The sequence below is a fragment of the Gavialis gangeticus genome, unplaced genomic scaffold (assembly GCF_001723915.1).
Source record: "Gavialis gangeticus isolate Ggan-Ray unplaced genomic scaffold, GavGan_comp1, whole genome shotgun sequence".
Taxonomy (NCBI): Eukaryota; Metazoa; Chordata; order Crocodylia; family Gavialidae; genus Gavialis; species Gavialis gangeticus.
In genome coordinates, this window is record NW_017728997.1 from 11,206,818 (window position 1) to 11,220,483 (window position 13,666).

Below are 13,666 nucleotides of genomic sequence, written 5' to 3' on the forward strand. Positions count from 1 at the left end.
CAGGACAGCCCCCGGTCAAACATTTCCCTACTCAATCTCTGGGAATCAATTTAGCGCATCATATTAGAATGGCAGGAGTCGCTTGGTTTCGGTCATACTTGCCACAAGCATGTACCTGGGGACAAGGGAGTGTCAATAGCAAAGGGGGCAAAGAGAGTTTTCACAAATACAGAGCAACTGCAGGTAGCCCTTTGATCCTCCCAAAGGCACCAGTGGGTCTCCCGATGCTGTGCGGAGGATCAGTGTGTGCCCTAGAAGGGGAGGAAAACTTTACTAGAACATGTTACAAATTCTGATCCCCTCCATGGCTTCATAAGAGCTGGAAGACAATGTAGGACCCTACACCCGGTAGCTAAATGGGTATGTAGCCCAGTCATTGGGCTCCATTGCTCTTAAAAACAGATGTCTGCTTGAAGCACTGTGGGGCTTTCATTCTGCAAGCTGCTCTGACTTGTGCTAGGGGCTAAAAACACAGCCCAGGACCACCATGACAGGAAGCCTGTGGGGTCTGCTCCAGCTCAAGGGGCTGACTGCGGACTCTGGGCTCATCTTCAGTAAATGCATAGATGTCGCCCAAACCGGGATTGTGGCTGTGCAGGTCATGCGCTGGCCTGGGTGAGGATCCTGGAGACACCTTCCAAAAAGAAAGAGGAAGAAACACCTTTTCAGATGAACCACTTTCCCTGGGTGCAGCATGGCAAAGACGGAGCAGTCATTAAAATAACAAACCCTTTCATTTAGCACATTCAAGCTTATGCAGGGTAATTTTTCTGAAAAAGTGGCTTGCATACAATTATTTTTAACAGGGTAAATATATAATCTTACAATAATAGCTCCTAATTTTTCTGTTAAGCAGATTGCTAGAGGAGCGTTTTGAACTGGTTCTGACAGGTCAGAGGCAGTCTCTCTCTTTCTCTCTCTTTTTTTTTTTTTTCCTTCCTTCCCCCCATAATTTGCCAAAACTGAATTGCAGCCGGGAGGTAGAGGCTGCAGGTGTGGCTCAGAAATGTTTGGGGTATTGTTCAAATGAAACTGGTAGCTAGCAGAAGAACCAAGAACCAAGTGTCCTTTATACATTCACTAAGCAATATCATGTAAACAGGGGAGGCTAAAGCATCTCTCTAAGGCCTTACAAATATTTGACTTGTCTGTATATTCAGTAAGGCCCAGATCTGCATCTAGCCAAAGACTCTCACTGACTTCCCTAGAGCAGGATCTGGGCATAAATGATTCATCCAGCATTACACGTATATAAAAGACGATGTAAATAATTCTGTTCAACTATGTATAAAGAGGTGGTTAACAAATCAAAAGACCCACTTTTCGGGCCACCTGTATGCATTGGGTCAGTGGTTTAGTGAGGCTGCAGGATCAGCTTCGCTGTGGGAAATGACTATAGCACATGGCAGGACTGACCCCAACTCTTCTGTTACACATGTGAAAATGTGCCCGTTTTACCAGGAAGCATGCACACGGAGACCCTGTTCTGCGCCTGGTTTCCCTAGCAAGGAGGACCCCTGCCCCTCTCAGCAGGGCTCTGTGCTGCCTGGTCCAAAAGACAGAATTAGGGGCCTTTGGAGTACAGATGGACTCAGCCCAATTACTATTCCTGTTGCTGTGAAACTGTGCATTGCCATCTATTTTCCTTGTCAGAAATTGCCATTTTGCCAAATACACTGAATCGTGGAGCGTGCAAAATAACCTTCCCCTCCCTGCCTTAAGAGGAAGAGGTTTTCCAGTCTTTATTTTCCCCACCAGATCACGAGCAGATCAGTATGGCTACGAGGTGGGGAGGCATAAGAAGTGTATGGCTCATAATTCAGCAGAAATGCGACAGCCCCCATGTGCGCTGGATCACATACAGAAAGCTACAGAATACTCCTTAGCCGAGTCGTTTCCTCCTAGGAGCTTGGATGGGTGACAGTGGGAGAGGGGACGGCTACATAGAGAAACTGCAGGGTAGCAAAAGGCTCCCAGCCTTTCCCTCACAGATGTGCACACATCACTGCCTCCTAATTTACATGACAAATGCACTGTGCATAACCTTTGTTTGCACAGTGATTTAGACATTCATGATTAGAACTCCTTTCACCATCCAGCCTTGATGTACACACATGCACGCACACAAAAGTATTTAGTCTCTTGGTGCCAAGACCCAGGGCCATGTGTCTAGCTGGCATTGTGCCTGCTAACGAGTCAACCAGATTGACTAGATCAGTGGTGCCAACGATGATGGATGCAGTTTGTTCCCCTGCATACTTCCAGCAAATAGCCATTCTCCTTCCCCTAGTTACCAGGGCCTTTTCAGTGGCACCGGAGGATAAGTTTCATTTACAAATCCAAGTAGCTTTGCAATTGCTTATTTGCTCAGAAAACTGACAAAACATGGAAGATTTACAGCACATGCTGTCTAATAGCCTGATTTTCAGGTAGAGTGAAAACAGGAGAAGCATCTTCTGTTGTTCTTGCTGGACAAGCATCTCGCTACGTCAGACCGAAGCAAAGGTGCACACGTATCAGAGTGGCTGTCTGGGTCCATCCGTCACAAGGACCAAATTAGGTCTAACAACGCTGGGTGTGACCATTAGAAACCTGAAATTGCCTAATAAAAGGGGACTAACCCCCATGAGAGAGAAGCCAGTCTCTCCACGAGGGATCAGCTGTGGGGATATTATCACTTTGTTTCCGAGAGCCCTCCTCATGTGTTTACTTGGCAGAGGCTCAGTTCAGGCAGTCCTGCTGCCTGCCAGAAATGAGAGCCAACTTCCATATATGAGCATGCAGTGGAAGACACGACTTGGTGCACTGTGTTCGGCGGGGTGCTGCTGCTAAACCTCTGAGCCCCTAGTCCGTGTGCTTCATCCGAAAAGAGGTTTCCACGCCTGATTCACGTAGCCCAGTTGTGGGGCACGAGAGAAACTCCAGCTCCGATGCCCCTGTTAAACTGAGCCCTCTGTACTTACACAAAAACTCCTTCTCTGCTCTTTTAAACTGTTTTCTCTTCCAGGAGAGGATAAGTTTCTGTTACGAACTGTATACTGGTTTTGCAAATATCTCAGCAATGTTGCTCTCTAACTCGCATGAAATGTGCTGTTACGTGATGTGCATACGTAAACCAATGGCTGTTCTGGTTCCCACCGTGGATAATTGATGCAATAACTTGAATGCCTAATCTCAGTTTTGAGATTTTTATTTTTATCTTTGCAAAATAAGATGTAAAAGCCGGGGTCCATCGGGGGGGGGAGGGTCGGGGCAAGGGGAGAACCGAGTTAACGTTGCAAAATAAGGACTGTCGAGCTGACTGTGCTGCTGTTCTTGGACAATGCTGAGCATTTTCTCAGAAAGTTTTTTGAATGTTTTTTCTTTTATACTTGCTGCAGAATGCAGTGCGTCATAATCTTAGTCTTCACAAGTGTTTTGTGCGAGTAGAAAATGTTAAAGGGGCAGTATGGACAGTGGATGAAGCAGAGTTCCAAAAACGAAGGCCACAAAAGATCAGTGGGTATGTCCACCATGTTTGAACTTCTTAGCCTAGCTTGGATCATGCTTACAGTTTAACGTAGAGGCTTTTGGCTGCTAGATGGTGTTAGCCCAACACAGGTGGTTTCACATTGTTTCAGTTAAGGGAAACAAAGAAAAGCATCTCATCACTACTGTTTGTGTGCCCACCAGTACCCTTGACCCTGCTTGCTTGGTGTTTGTTGCATCACATGCTAGTAGCTTTAGGTGGCAATGCATATTAACCCTCACAAACCATTTGCTTATGCTTATTGCATTTTATTTTCTTTTTCCTTTTCCCTGTATTTGATGTCTGTTCTGTCCCCAATCCCGTGTCCCTTTGTTTCCACTTCATCTCCTTTGCTGCTGCTCTTGTCCCAGGGTGCCATTCGCACCAACCTCTCACTGCATAAGTGCTTTATCAGAGTAGAGGATGAGTTTGGGTCCTTTTGGACTGTTGATGATGAAGAGTTTAAACGAGGCCGTCATATTCAACGAGGCCGTCCTCGAAAATACTGCCCTGATGAAAACTTTGGCGAGCTTGTTGCACAGTAAGAGCTTTTACTTGCTTTTATTTTTTTTTTCTGCTGTTGCTTTGCTTTGCATGATTTACCCATCTCATGTAGACTTGCATTTCACAAAATAGTGACATCACCTTGGCTGCTAAAGAAACTAAATTGTGTGGTTGTTACACGTATTTCGCTTGTTCCTGCTCTAATAATAGAAATGTCTACGATAATGCTTCTTTGACACGTTTGTTTTAATGTTTATGACGCAGCGTAGACCAAATGTGTATCTCTTCTAGATCAAATATAATGTCAAGATCGGTTTTTAAGCAAGCTTCACCTTGATGTTATCAGTTAGTTTCACAGCTCCAAGCTCAGGAATAGGAATGGTTACTCAGAAAAATAAAATTACTGAGCTATCCGGAAACATTACAGGGACATCTACGGTAAAGAATATAAGCATTAGGCTAACCTCTATCTAACACATCCTATTTAAAATATTCCTGAGTTTCCCCAGGCAATTTGGGTTGCCCTTTAGTTGAAGACCACATCTCCAGAGCCCCACGCTGGTGTTGGTGTGAAGAGCGGTTCGCCGGGCCATTTTTCCATTCTGTTTCAAAGCACAAACAAAATGGCCCTTGGAAAGGTTGCTTTCCATAGTCTTTCTCCCCTGACTTGTACTCAATTTAAGATTTTTCAAATGGGGCGAGTGATTTTTTGGGGGGTGCCTGCCTTGACGCAAGGCAGATGCTTAGCATTTTATCCGAATTGGGCCCCTCCTGCAAAACGACCGCAGATGGGCTGCGGTAGTCTAAAGCAGCAATCCAAAACGTCACGACAGGGTGTGTTTTATGGAACAGGGTCTTTTAATGTTCCTAACCACTTCATTGCGGCCGTATTACCTCCCCCACCGCCCAGCAAGACTGCCTTGAGAGGTAACTAGCCAGTCACCCAAATGTCGGAGATGTGCGTCAGGGAATAATGCGAGTCAGGCAGGAAGGATTCTGCAGTCCCTTCTTAATCATAGTCCTCTGGGATAGGTATACCTGGCTCCGTTGCCAGCTACTACATCATGTCCCTTACATAGTATTCAAAATTTCCCATAATGCTTTTAATGGTGACCTCCTGAGAGTGCACCTTTGTGTAGCGATTGACTTTCAGCCAGGAAGAGTGTTGGCTACTATTGAGTACAGCTAAAAAAGAGACCCGATGCCAACAGGTAATATTTAACGGGGGCATTGCAAAACAAGACGCTAACTTCAGGAGCTGTAAATAATGGGGTTCCATATTTAATAAAGGCATATATGGCAGCCCCACTCACTAAAACATGAAAGTTTTGAGGAATTAGCAGAGAGTTTTTGTGGAAAGCAATCCAACCTGTAACTTTTCAGGTGTGGGGGAACAAAAAACATTGACATGCTTGAAACACCGCTGAGATGAGATGGTTGCATTTAACTCTCCTTTTTATGTTTTTCTTATGCAGTAACCCTTCTCTTATTAAAAACATACAGACCAGCCACACCTACTGCTCACCTCTCAATGCTGCTTTACAGGTAAGATTAATGATTGTAGCAAATATGCAACAGAGGCGTGTGTCTTCCCCACTCATTTCAAAATATATTAGCCTTGCTCTAATTAGATATTAAATTTTAATTCCGTTAAACTTTTTTCTTAAGTGCATAAAGCATCATAGTCCCTGGAGGCAAACACATATCAGGCTGCTTCAGCATTAGCTAGATGCTTAGCATTTTGAATATTGTGGCAAAAAAATTAAAAGTTCACTTATTAATATTTATCAGCAGTATCATAATTTCCATCCTCTTATTTCAGAATTTCACTTGAGGCAAAAATACCACAAGTGTAATTACTCTAGCACAGCTATTAATGTGCTGAATGAGAGGATACTGTGTCACATGACCTTCTATTGTTCATGGCTTTAAAGAGAAAGCAGATCATTTCCCCCTCTTTCTTTTAAGGCCTATTTTTGCATGTGTTTCTATTATTGTTAAATAACAAATGTTAGTTTGCTAAATAAAGGAGGAGAGGAAGGCAGATGTGTTGTATTTAGAGCATGCAAAAATGGTAAGACTTGTTTAGAGACTTCACATGGCAGAAAAAAATGTACAATGCATATACAGATAAACGTATATGCACAGCATTCATGTCTGTGTGGGCATCTAAGACATGGTCCCGGTAACAATTATTTGAGTGTCTCAGCAGTCCCTAGTGAAATCAGAGTTCACCATAAGGACATAAGTGCATTTTTTTTAGATTTTGTCTATTAATCACTATGTGTTTTCACACCTGTTCCATACTGTTTCCTAATCACTTCAAAGGCCTTAATCTTGCCACAAGATCCACACATGCAGTAGCTAATTTCTGCAAGGTAGGCAACAACTGTGCACCACTGAGCCCCAAACATTTAGAGAGGTCCTTCCCAAGAAGTTAATTGAAGGTTAAACTCTGTGCAGTGGATTAACTGTATTGTTTGGGCAATTAAATTTTGTGGAAGATTTACTAGACTTGCAATTTAAGCAATTTTTTTAAACCAAGAAACAGATTAATAGGAAAGAAGTGACATTCTGCATTTCTCCTAATTATTTCAGTTTATGCAGTAACTTCTGAAAAGCAAATGAAAGCATGTTTAAATGAAGCAACTGTAAATACCGTTCATTAGTAACTTATTTTCCCTTGAGTCTTCTGAAGTGTGACTTTTTTTTTTTTTAAAGACTGCTTTGTCTCTTGAACGGTGTTAAGATTACAAGCACATTTTACATTCTGGAGGCTGAAAGGCAAAAATGAAATGATCCTGCATTCCTTCAGATTTTGTTAACTATGTGACTAATTTCAATTAATATGCTTATCATACAGAACTGTTCGTGTTTTATTTTTAAAACGTGTTGTTGTCATCATCGCCATCCATTCTTGCCTTTTGTAATGCCCTCAAAACTGTTTTCATTTTCCAGTGTTTCAAGGGAGTAGCATGTTTGTGCCCTGAAATGACACTAGATAAACTAACTTGATTGAGCAGAACTTCTGGGCCCATTTTACTGAGGCTTTTTGAATTTCTCTAATAAACACAAGCCTGAGATAACCTTCTGTTGTGTTAATTAAATAAAATGTCCTTTTAGGAGTCGCATATGCTGGCAGAGTCCTTTTTCCCCACTGTTCTCTTGCAGTTTAGGACAAGTAGCAAAAAAAAAATAGAAAAAGTTTCCCATTTTCTTCTGCAAAAATAGTGCTGCATACTGTGTGATGTAGAAGGGCTCTGAGCATTTGCAAAATAGAGAGAGAGAAAATTGCATAAAATGCTGTTGGGTGCATAACACATTCGAAATGCCCTGGTTTGTATAATAAGCTTGTTATCATGGTATGATTCACTTTTACCTCTCAATGGACATGCGCAGCTAAATGGCCAACAGTTGACAAAAAAAAACACCCATGTGGTTTTTGTAGGCATGTCCCGCATGATGTGCAAAGGTCCATCTCTTGCATGCACTCACAGGTGGGACAGGGCCTTTCTTTTCCTAGGCCTGGCAGTGCTACCTGCAGACACCTCCAAGGTCTCCCCCTGCAGACCTGGTGGTCTGTGGAGAGCTTTTTGCAGTTTTATAGAGCAAGGTATGAGGCACTGAGGGTAGGTGCGGCTGTCCTGTGAAATGAGAGTTGGCATGCCGCTGGTAAGGACTGGGCTGTTTGCTGCACACCTAAATCTCCCCTGTGTGGGCCTCTCCAAAGGTAAAAAATAAGGCTGACTTGAGCCTTCTCCCATCATTTAAAGTCATCATTCTTCTAGTGTGCAGCTCTGAGCAGGTCAGCTAGCATTGCAGGGTTGTTCTGGTACGTTGATGTGCCGCTGCTCTTTACACTTCGACCAAAACACCAAGCGCAAGAATCTCCTTTCCAGGCCTGCACAGAAACCATAAATGGTGGACATCTACTGAGAGTTGGAGCTTGCAAGGCTCCCAGCCTGAGCCTCGTGACCTTAAAACAGTTCAAACAGCTATTGGTCTTTGCAGGCAATATTCCTTATCCAAGCCTTTGAGTCACAAGTCCTTCCTTGCTGAGATGCTAACCCCTCCCCCACCCCCCAAAAAATAAAAATAAAAACCAACACAGCAAGTGCTGCTTCTGCTTCACCTCTTTCCAAATAAATTCCTTGGTGGCAATGACAAGTTATTTCAATGGGGGAAGAATTTGACTCATTTTGCAAAGTGCAGGACATATGAGGCAATCTTGATGTTCCCCCAATCAAATGTCATTTCCTGTTTGCAGAATCAAAAAGTTAAAATAGACTGTTTTCTTAACAATGGGGCAGTATTTAAAGAAATCAGCTTGGGGAGAGAACAAGACAAGGCCCTGCCTCTGAGCAGACTGTGCTCAGAGCTGGTGGTTGTCCTTCCAGTCCACAGTTGTCCTTGAATAGCAGCTTTTTTTTTTTTTGGTTGGGTTATTGGCTTTAAAAGTTGAAAAGACATATTTGTGTTCCCATAACCACCTGATGGGATAGTGCTGGTCCAAAAGACACGTTAGCTGATGGTAGACAGTCCCCATCCAAATGAGCCCACGCTGGCACTTCATCTATGCCAGCAACCAGGAATTGAGGAAAAGGGAAGATGATGCCCAACAATTCATTTCTTGTCTATAAAGACCCCTGTTTAGAAAGACAAGTCCAGCATGCTGTATAGATCATACCGGAAATAAAAGCAGGGGCAGTCTAATTGGCATTATTAAATCTATAATGCCTAAGATAATACCAGGGTTATTGAAGAGGGTTAAAAATTGAAAACTCTGCCCAAATTCACCATGACGTGTAAAGTACAAGAGATCTCTCACTAACGCAAAAGCACTACAGAAAGCTTCACGGAGACAAATTCAATTCTCAGTTACACCGGTGCAAACACAAGTTAACCCCAGTGGCTTCAATGGGGAATGTGCATTGATAAGGCCTATAACACCTTGCCACTAAGGTGTCCCTTTTCACTCTGCTGGCAGTGCAATCCTCCGCTGAGCAAGTTCTCTCTCCCTTTTTTTCCAGATTAACCAATTTCTTTTATTAAAAAATGATTTTTTTCATCAGGAAATGGAACAGGCAGACTTTCTTTTCTCCAAGAGGTGCAATCTCCAAACGGGGAACAAGAGGTTCAGCCCTCTCTCACGAGCCAATAGCCAGCACCTCTATGAATGTATAAATCCAGATGCAAATTGTGTGAAATTTCCCTTGGTGGAATCAGTGTATTGCCTATCAGAAAATGCAGTATTTTTTTTAAAATCAGTAATTGCAAGTCATGTAAATGAGGAGAAAGGAGGTTTGAAATAACTGTGTCGTGCCATGTATAAAAATGTAAGCCATGGTTCTTCATACTGTTTTATTGTGTCCTTGGCAGGCTTCAATGGCTGAGAATAGTATACCTCTATACACTACTGCTTCCATGGGAAATCCTGCTCTGGGCAATTTAGCCATTGCTATGAAGGAAGAGCTTAATGGTGCAATGGAGCATACGAACAGTAATGGGAGTGACAGTAGTCCAGGACGTTCCCCTATGCAAGCTATGTAAGTACAGCAAACACAAATGTCTTTGTTGACATGTTGCCGTACGGCTGCTAAAATATAACGTAGAGCTTCTTCGTGGACTGTTTCTGAATTCCCAGTTCCAAACAGCAATGGTAGAAGTCTCCGTTTCTGAAAATGTTTAGGTGAATAGAACATAAAAGAACCATTTACCAACTTTCACATAAAAGCAGTCAGCTCAATCCAGTCCGACAAGTGCACACAGCTATAAAATTGTCAACTTGTTTGCCGTTTTCTTCTTTACATCCCAGACCACGGGGTTACCGAGATGCTCTGAGGTGACCACGTTGCTCTGTGAAGTTTTTGTTCCCTTCTGCTTTAGTCCACGCAATAAAGAAGCTTTGGGGGGTAGAACTGGTAGAAATGGGCTTGTTTAGCTGGGTTAAAAAAATATTCGGCACACAACAGCATTGCTTGGCATTAATGATGGCGCACGTGAAGGTCTGCATGATTTATAGATTGCTCTTAAAATATCAAAAGGAAAATTAATAGGAGCATTATAGCAACAGACGGCAGTATAATGAGTGCATATATAACTGCATGAAGTAATGGGAGATTGCTGTCCATGTGAAATGTGAATGGCAGTAGGGCAGCATGCTAGCACAGGAAAGGTAAGTCAGGAAGGGTGGGATGTCCCGATGGGTGTGTTCAGTATTTATGGGGTGACAGAGTGAATTTGTAAAGCCATAAATCCCCCATTCCCCCCCCAAATTACATACCAGATCATTGGCAGCTGGAAAGGAAGCCCAAGTTTATAAGACCTGTAGTTCTCAAATTTAAGGAACTGCCTATCTGGTAAAGTTGGCTACCTGTGCGAATGGACGCATGCAAGAGCAGGGCTGTGTTTCATCTGGCTGTTCATTAAAATGGACCGTACAATTATTGGCCAAGTTACCAAAGCTCACATTACACATTAAAAAAAAAAAAAGGGACTAATTTGAAGCCTTTTACTTCAAAGTAATTTGAATAAGAGATTTACAAAAGTAGGTCTAAATCAAAAAGTAAGAAAACATTAACCTACTACCACTATAGTAATTAGTTGTGAAACTAATTAGCATTTAATGGCAAAAAAAGTTTCCCACCTGCATAATGTGTGTCGGGGGGGTGGGGAGGGTGGCAGGAATCTAAAGCTCTGGGTACTTTGATATTGCAGCATTTTAAATCAGTGCACAATGTGCTTTGAAAAAAAAATCTTTAAAGATGGCAACATTCATTTTTAATTAATAATTAATTGGAACATTGTCTTTTACCATTTACTTCAAAACATTCAAGTAATGTGTTTAGCTTTTGCAGTGATTGTTTGTGCAGGATTAATTATCTTTCTCCCAAAGTAGCATTACGTGACATACTTCTAGCGCCACCACAAACGGATCCATCTTGAGGCGGTTTCAGTCCTCATTTGTTATGCTCTGCCCAGGACCATGCAGGACTTGAGCAGAGGAGAAGAGGGTGGTGGGAACAAGACTTATCTCGAGGGTTTCTCCTGGGCTGATTTGCACGGAGAGGCATTTGTAGCGTTGCATTAATCCAGGTAATTTATGTTTTGTTAGGTTCAGAGCTAGTATAGCTCTTGTACTTCTCACTTCGCCTAAGAGTTCGTCATCTGCGAAGTGGCCGGATTAGTAGTGCAGAGTAGGCTAGGATGTTTCCTAGAGCCATGCATAGCTGCAGCCTTTGCTGCTCTTGCAAACGTTCAATGTGAGTGAACAATGTGGGGGACTTGTTGTTGGCCCCCTAAATGTGGGCCCCCAATTACCCCAGAGTAAGTGAAAGCTCTGGTTTTACCCTTCCTTTAATATGGAAGTCCAAGGCAGCTGTTCCACACACTAAGTTCCTATTAACCTGCCTGAATGTGACCGTTTCTCTGTGCCCTTAGTAGTCATCTCTTGACATGTAAATACCAAGGTGAGCGGCACGTTAAAAATCCCAGGGAGGGGTACCTCATTTTCACTGCCCACCAGCCAGTTCATTTGCTGTGCGTTTTCATAGATTTCATAGACATGAGGGCTAGAAGGGACCTCGGAAGATCATCGAGTCCAACCCCCTGCCCAAAACGCAGATCTTCGTAGTCCCAAATTGATCCGATGTGTTCTCTGCTGAACCCTTACATTTGCTTAAGCAAAAATGCGGTAGGGTAATGCTCTGGTAGCAGCGTCCAGGTCCTCCAGTCTGAAATGCTCCGAAGCAGGATTTGCACTGTTTGCTAAATACAGATTTCCAGATGTCATAGACAGTCTCTTATTTCCATTAGGCAGACTTTGTAATGGCATTTTCTCTTCTTCTCCAAACCCCACTTCTGTGCCATAATGCATATTGTTGTTGGGTTTTTTTTCTTATTCAACTGTTCCAATATATGGGAATAATTTAGGCCTTCAACTTTATCGTAAGGTTTAGAGGACCTCGTTAACATGACAGCTAAGCGAGTATAATACTTCAGCTGAAGTCTTATTACCATTCATTCCTTTCCTTTTTATGACGCATTGAACCACTGCTACTTTTTTTTTCCCCCTGTCCTCCTTTTGAAACACTAGAAAGTAGTCTCATAATTACAGCTTGGGGACATAACACTTTCATCCTGATATGCTCCAAAGGTAGCCACAAAGCAAACTACTCCATGCTGTGTGCACCACCAGAACACAGTGGCTTTAAACAACAGTCAGCTTTATTAAAAACTCCTCTATTCCCAGAGTGGACAAACAAAAGAATTACTCAAATGTGAAAAGAAGGGAACTCTGCATCCAGGAAGGTTATTTATTGTTAACCCCTTCTGAAGCCCTGGACACCCAGTTAAAAGGAGCATGTTGAAATTCTGCTACTAAACAAGAAAGGGAAAATCTTTTTTTGTCCAGCACTTACCTTCCATGCAGAGTTCAGTAGCTGCCTTTCCCTTCGCCAGCTTTTGAGGCTTTATGAGAGATGTTAAATGGAAATTCAAACTGGTTTGGCAAATACAAAAATCTCCCCCCAGCCTCTCGCACTCTTTAAGATGCACATTGCTAATGCTTCTGAAATGTTTGTATAATCTCTGATTCAGAACACTTTCCTTTTCACATGCCAGCTTGCTGTTGCAACCAAAATAACATACATGGGGCTGGATTATTTTTGTTTTCTGTGCAAATTTTGTACTTGAGGTTTGGATAGTCCAGACCAACATCCTAATTTGAGGAGTAGGCTTTCCTCCAAACTAGACACTCGCTCCTTTGACACCGATCCAGAATTAAGTACCTGGAGGTGCAGTGGAGGAACACTACAAGAGCTTTTGTAGCACACTGTAGCTTTGTCTCATTTGAGCACAAGCCACCCTGTTCGTGGGGTTGCATTTAGTTGGCTTTCCACTCCTTGTGTTTTGTTTTTGACTTCTGGGAACAAAGTCAAACCTCAAAGTGAAACTCAGTCAAAACCGCCCAGTTTCACCTGCTTTCAGAGCAGAACCATGAAGCTAGCCAGGATTTGCTTTGGAAAGCTTCAAGAGCATTTGAATGAGCCTGTACTGATTTTCAGGTTTATCATGTAAGCAGGTGAGTTTGGCAGAGTCAGTGCAAGCCACTTCTGTGGGCAACTCTTCTCTCTGCTTATATGTATCCCTACGCTCGGGGAGGCTTGATCAGATGTGCTGGCCCATTGACATGTGAGGAATATCCCTGGAGCTGCTACTATAGCATAGATGGAGTAGAAATCCCTCTTCCCCTTGACAGACTTTTGGGTTCATAAAACATCTGACTCTCTTGTTTTCTCTCTCCAAAATTGTTCTGCCGTAATTTTTCACATAAAACAAATAAAGAAGCTTCAACAGTGACAACAAAAACTAAAACGCAATGAGCAAAATGTTTTAATTAATGCAAAGGGTCTACATTTCCCTGTACATAGCTACGCCCCCCCACCAGTCGTGGTTATCTGCAAAGGTAGCAATTCTTATTGTGAGTAAGGGACTTACCTTGGATTGGGTTTTAAATTGTCTTTGTGAAATATATGAGCCCAAACTAGAATCAAATTTTCTGAATCATCCTTAAAGCTGGTGAACTCACATCAAACAGGAACAAGATCCCATAAGCTTTTGGGTTTATTTTGCCAAAACCGCCAAGTATTGCCA

At 42.6% G+C, this 13,666-nt stretch overlaps 1 protein-coding gene across 13 annotated transcripts in view; it reads left to right on the top strand.

The window, feature by feature from the left end:
- Nucleotides 1-13,666, top strand: part of FOXP1 (forkhead box P1) — a 540,709-nt gene that overhangs the window by 518,698 nt on the left and 8,345 nt on the right. For all 13 annotated transcript variants that reach the window (XM_019504753.1, XM_019504749.1, XM_019504755.1 and 10 more), the window contains 3 exons: nt 3,381-3,502; nt 5,488-5,557; nt 9,392-9,558. In XM_019504753.1, coding sequence (XP_019360298.1) covers nt 3,381-3,502; nt 5,488-5,557; nt 9,392-9,558 — 359 coding nt within the window. The remainder of the gene's footprint in view (nt 1-3,380; nt 3,503-5,487; nt 5,558-9,391; nt 9,559-13,666) is intronic.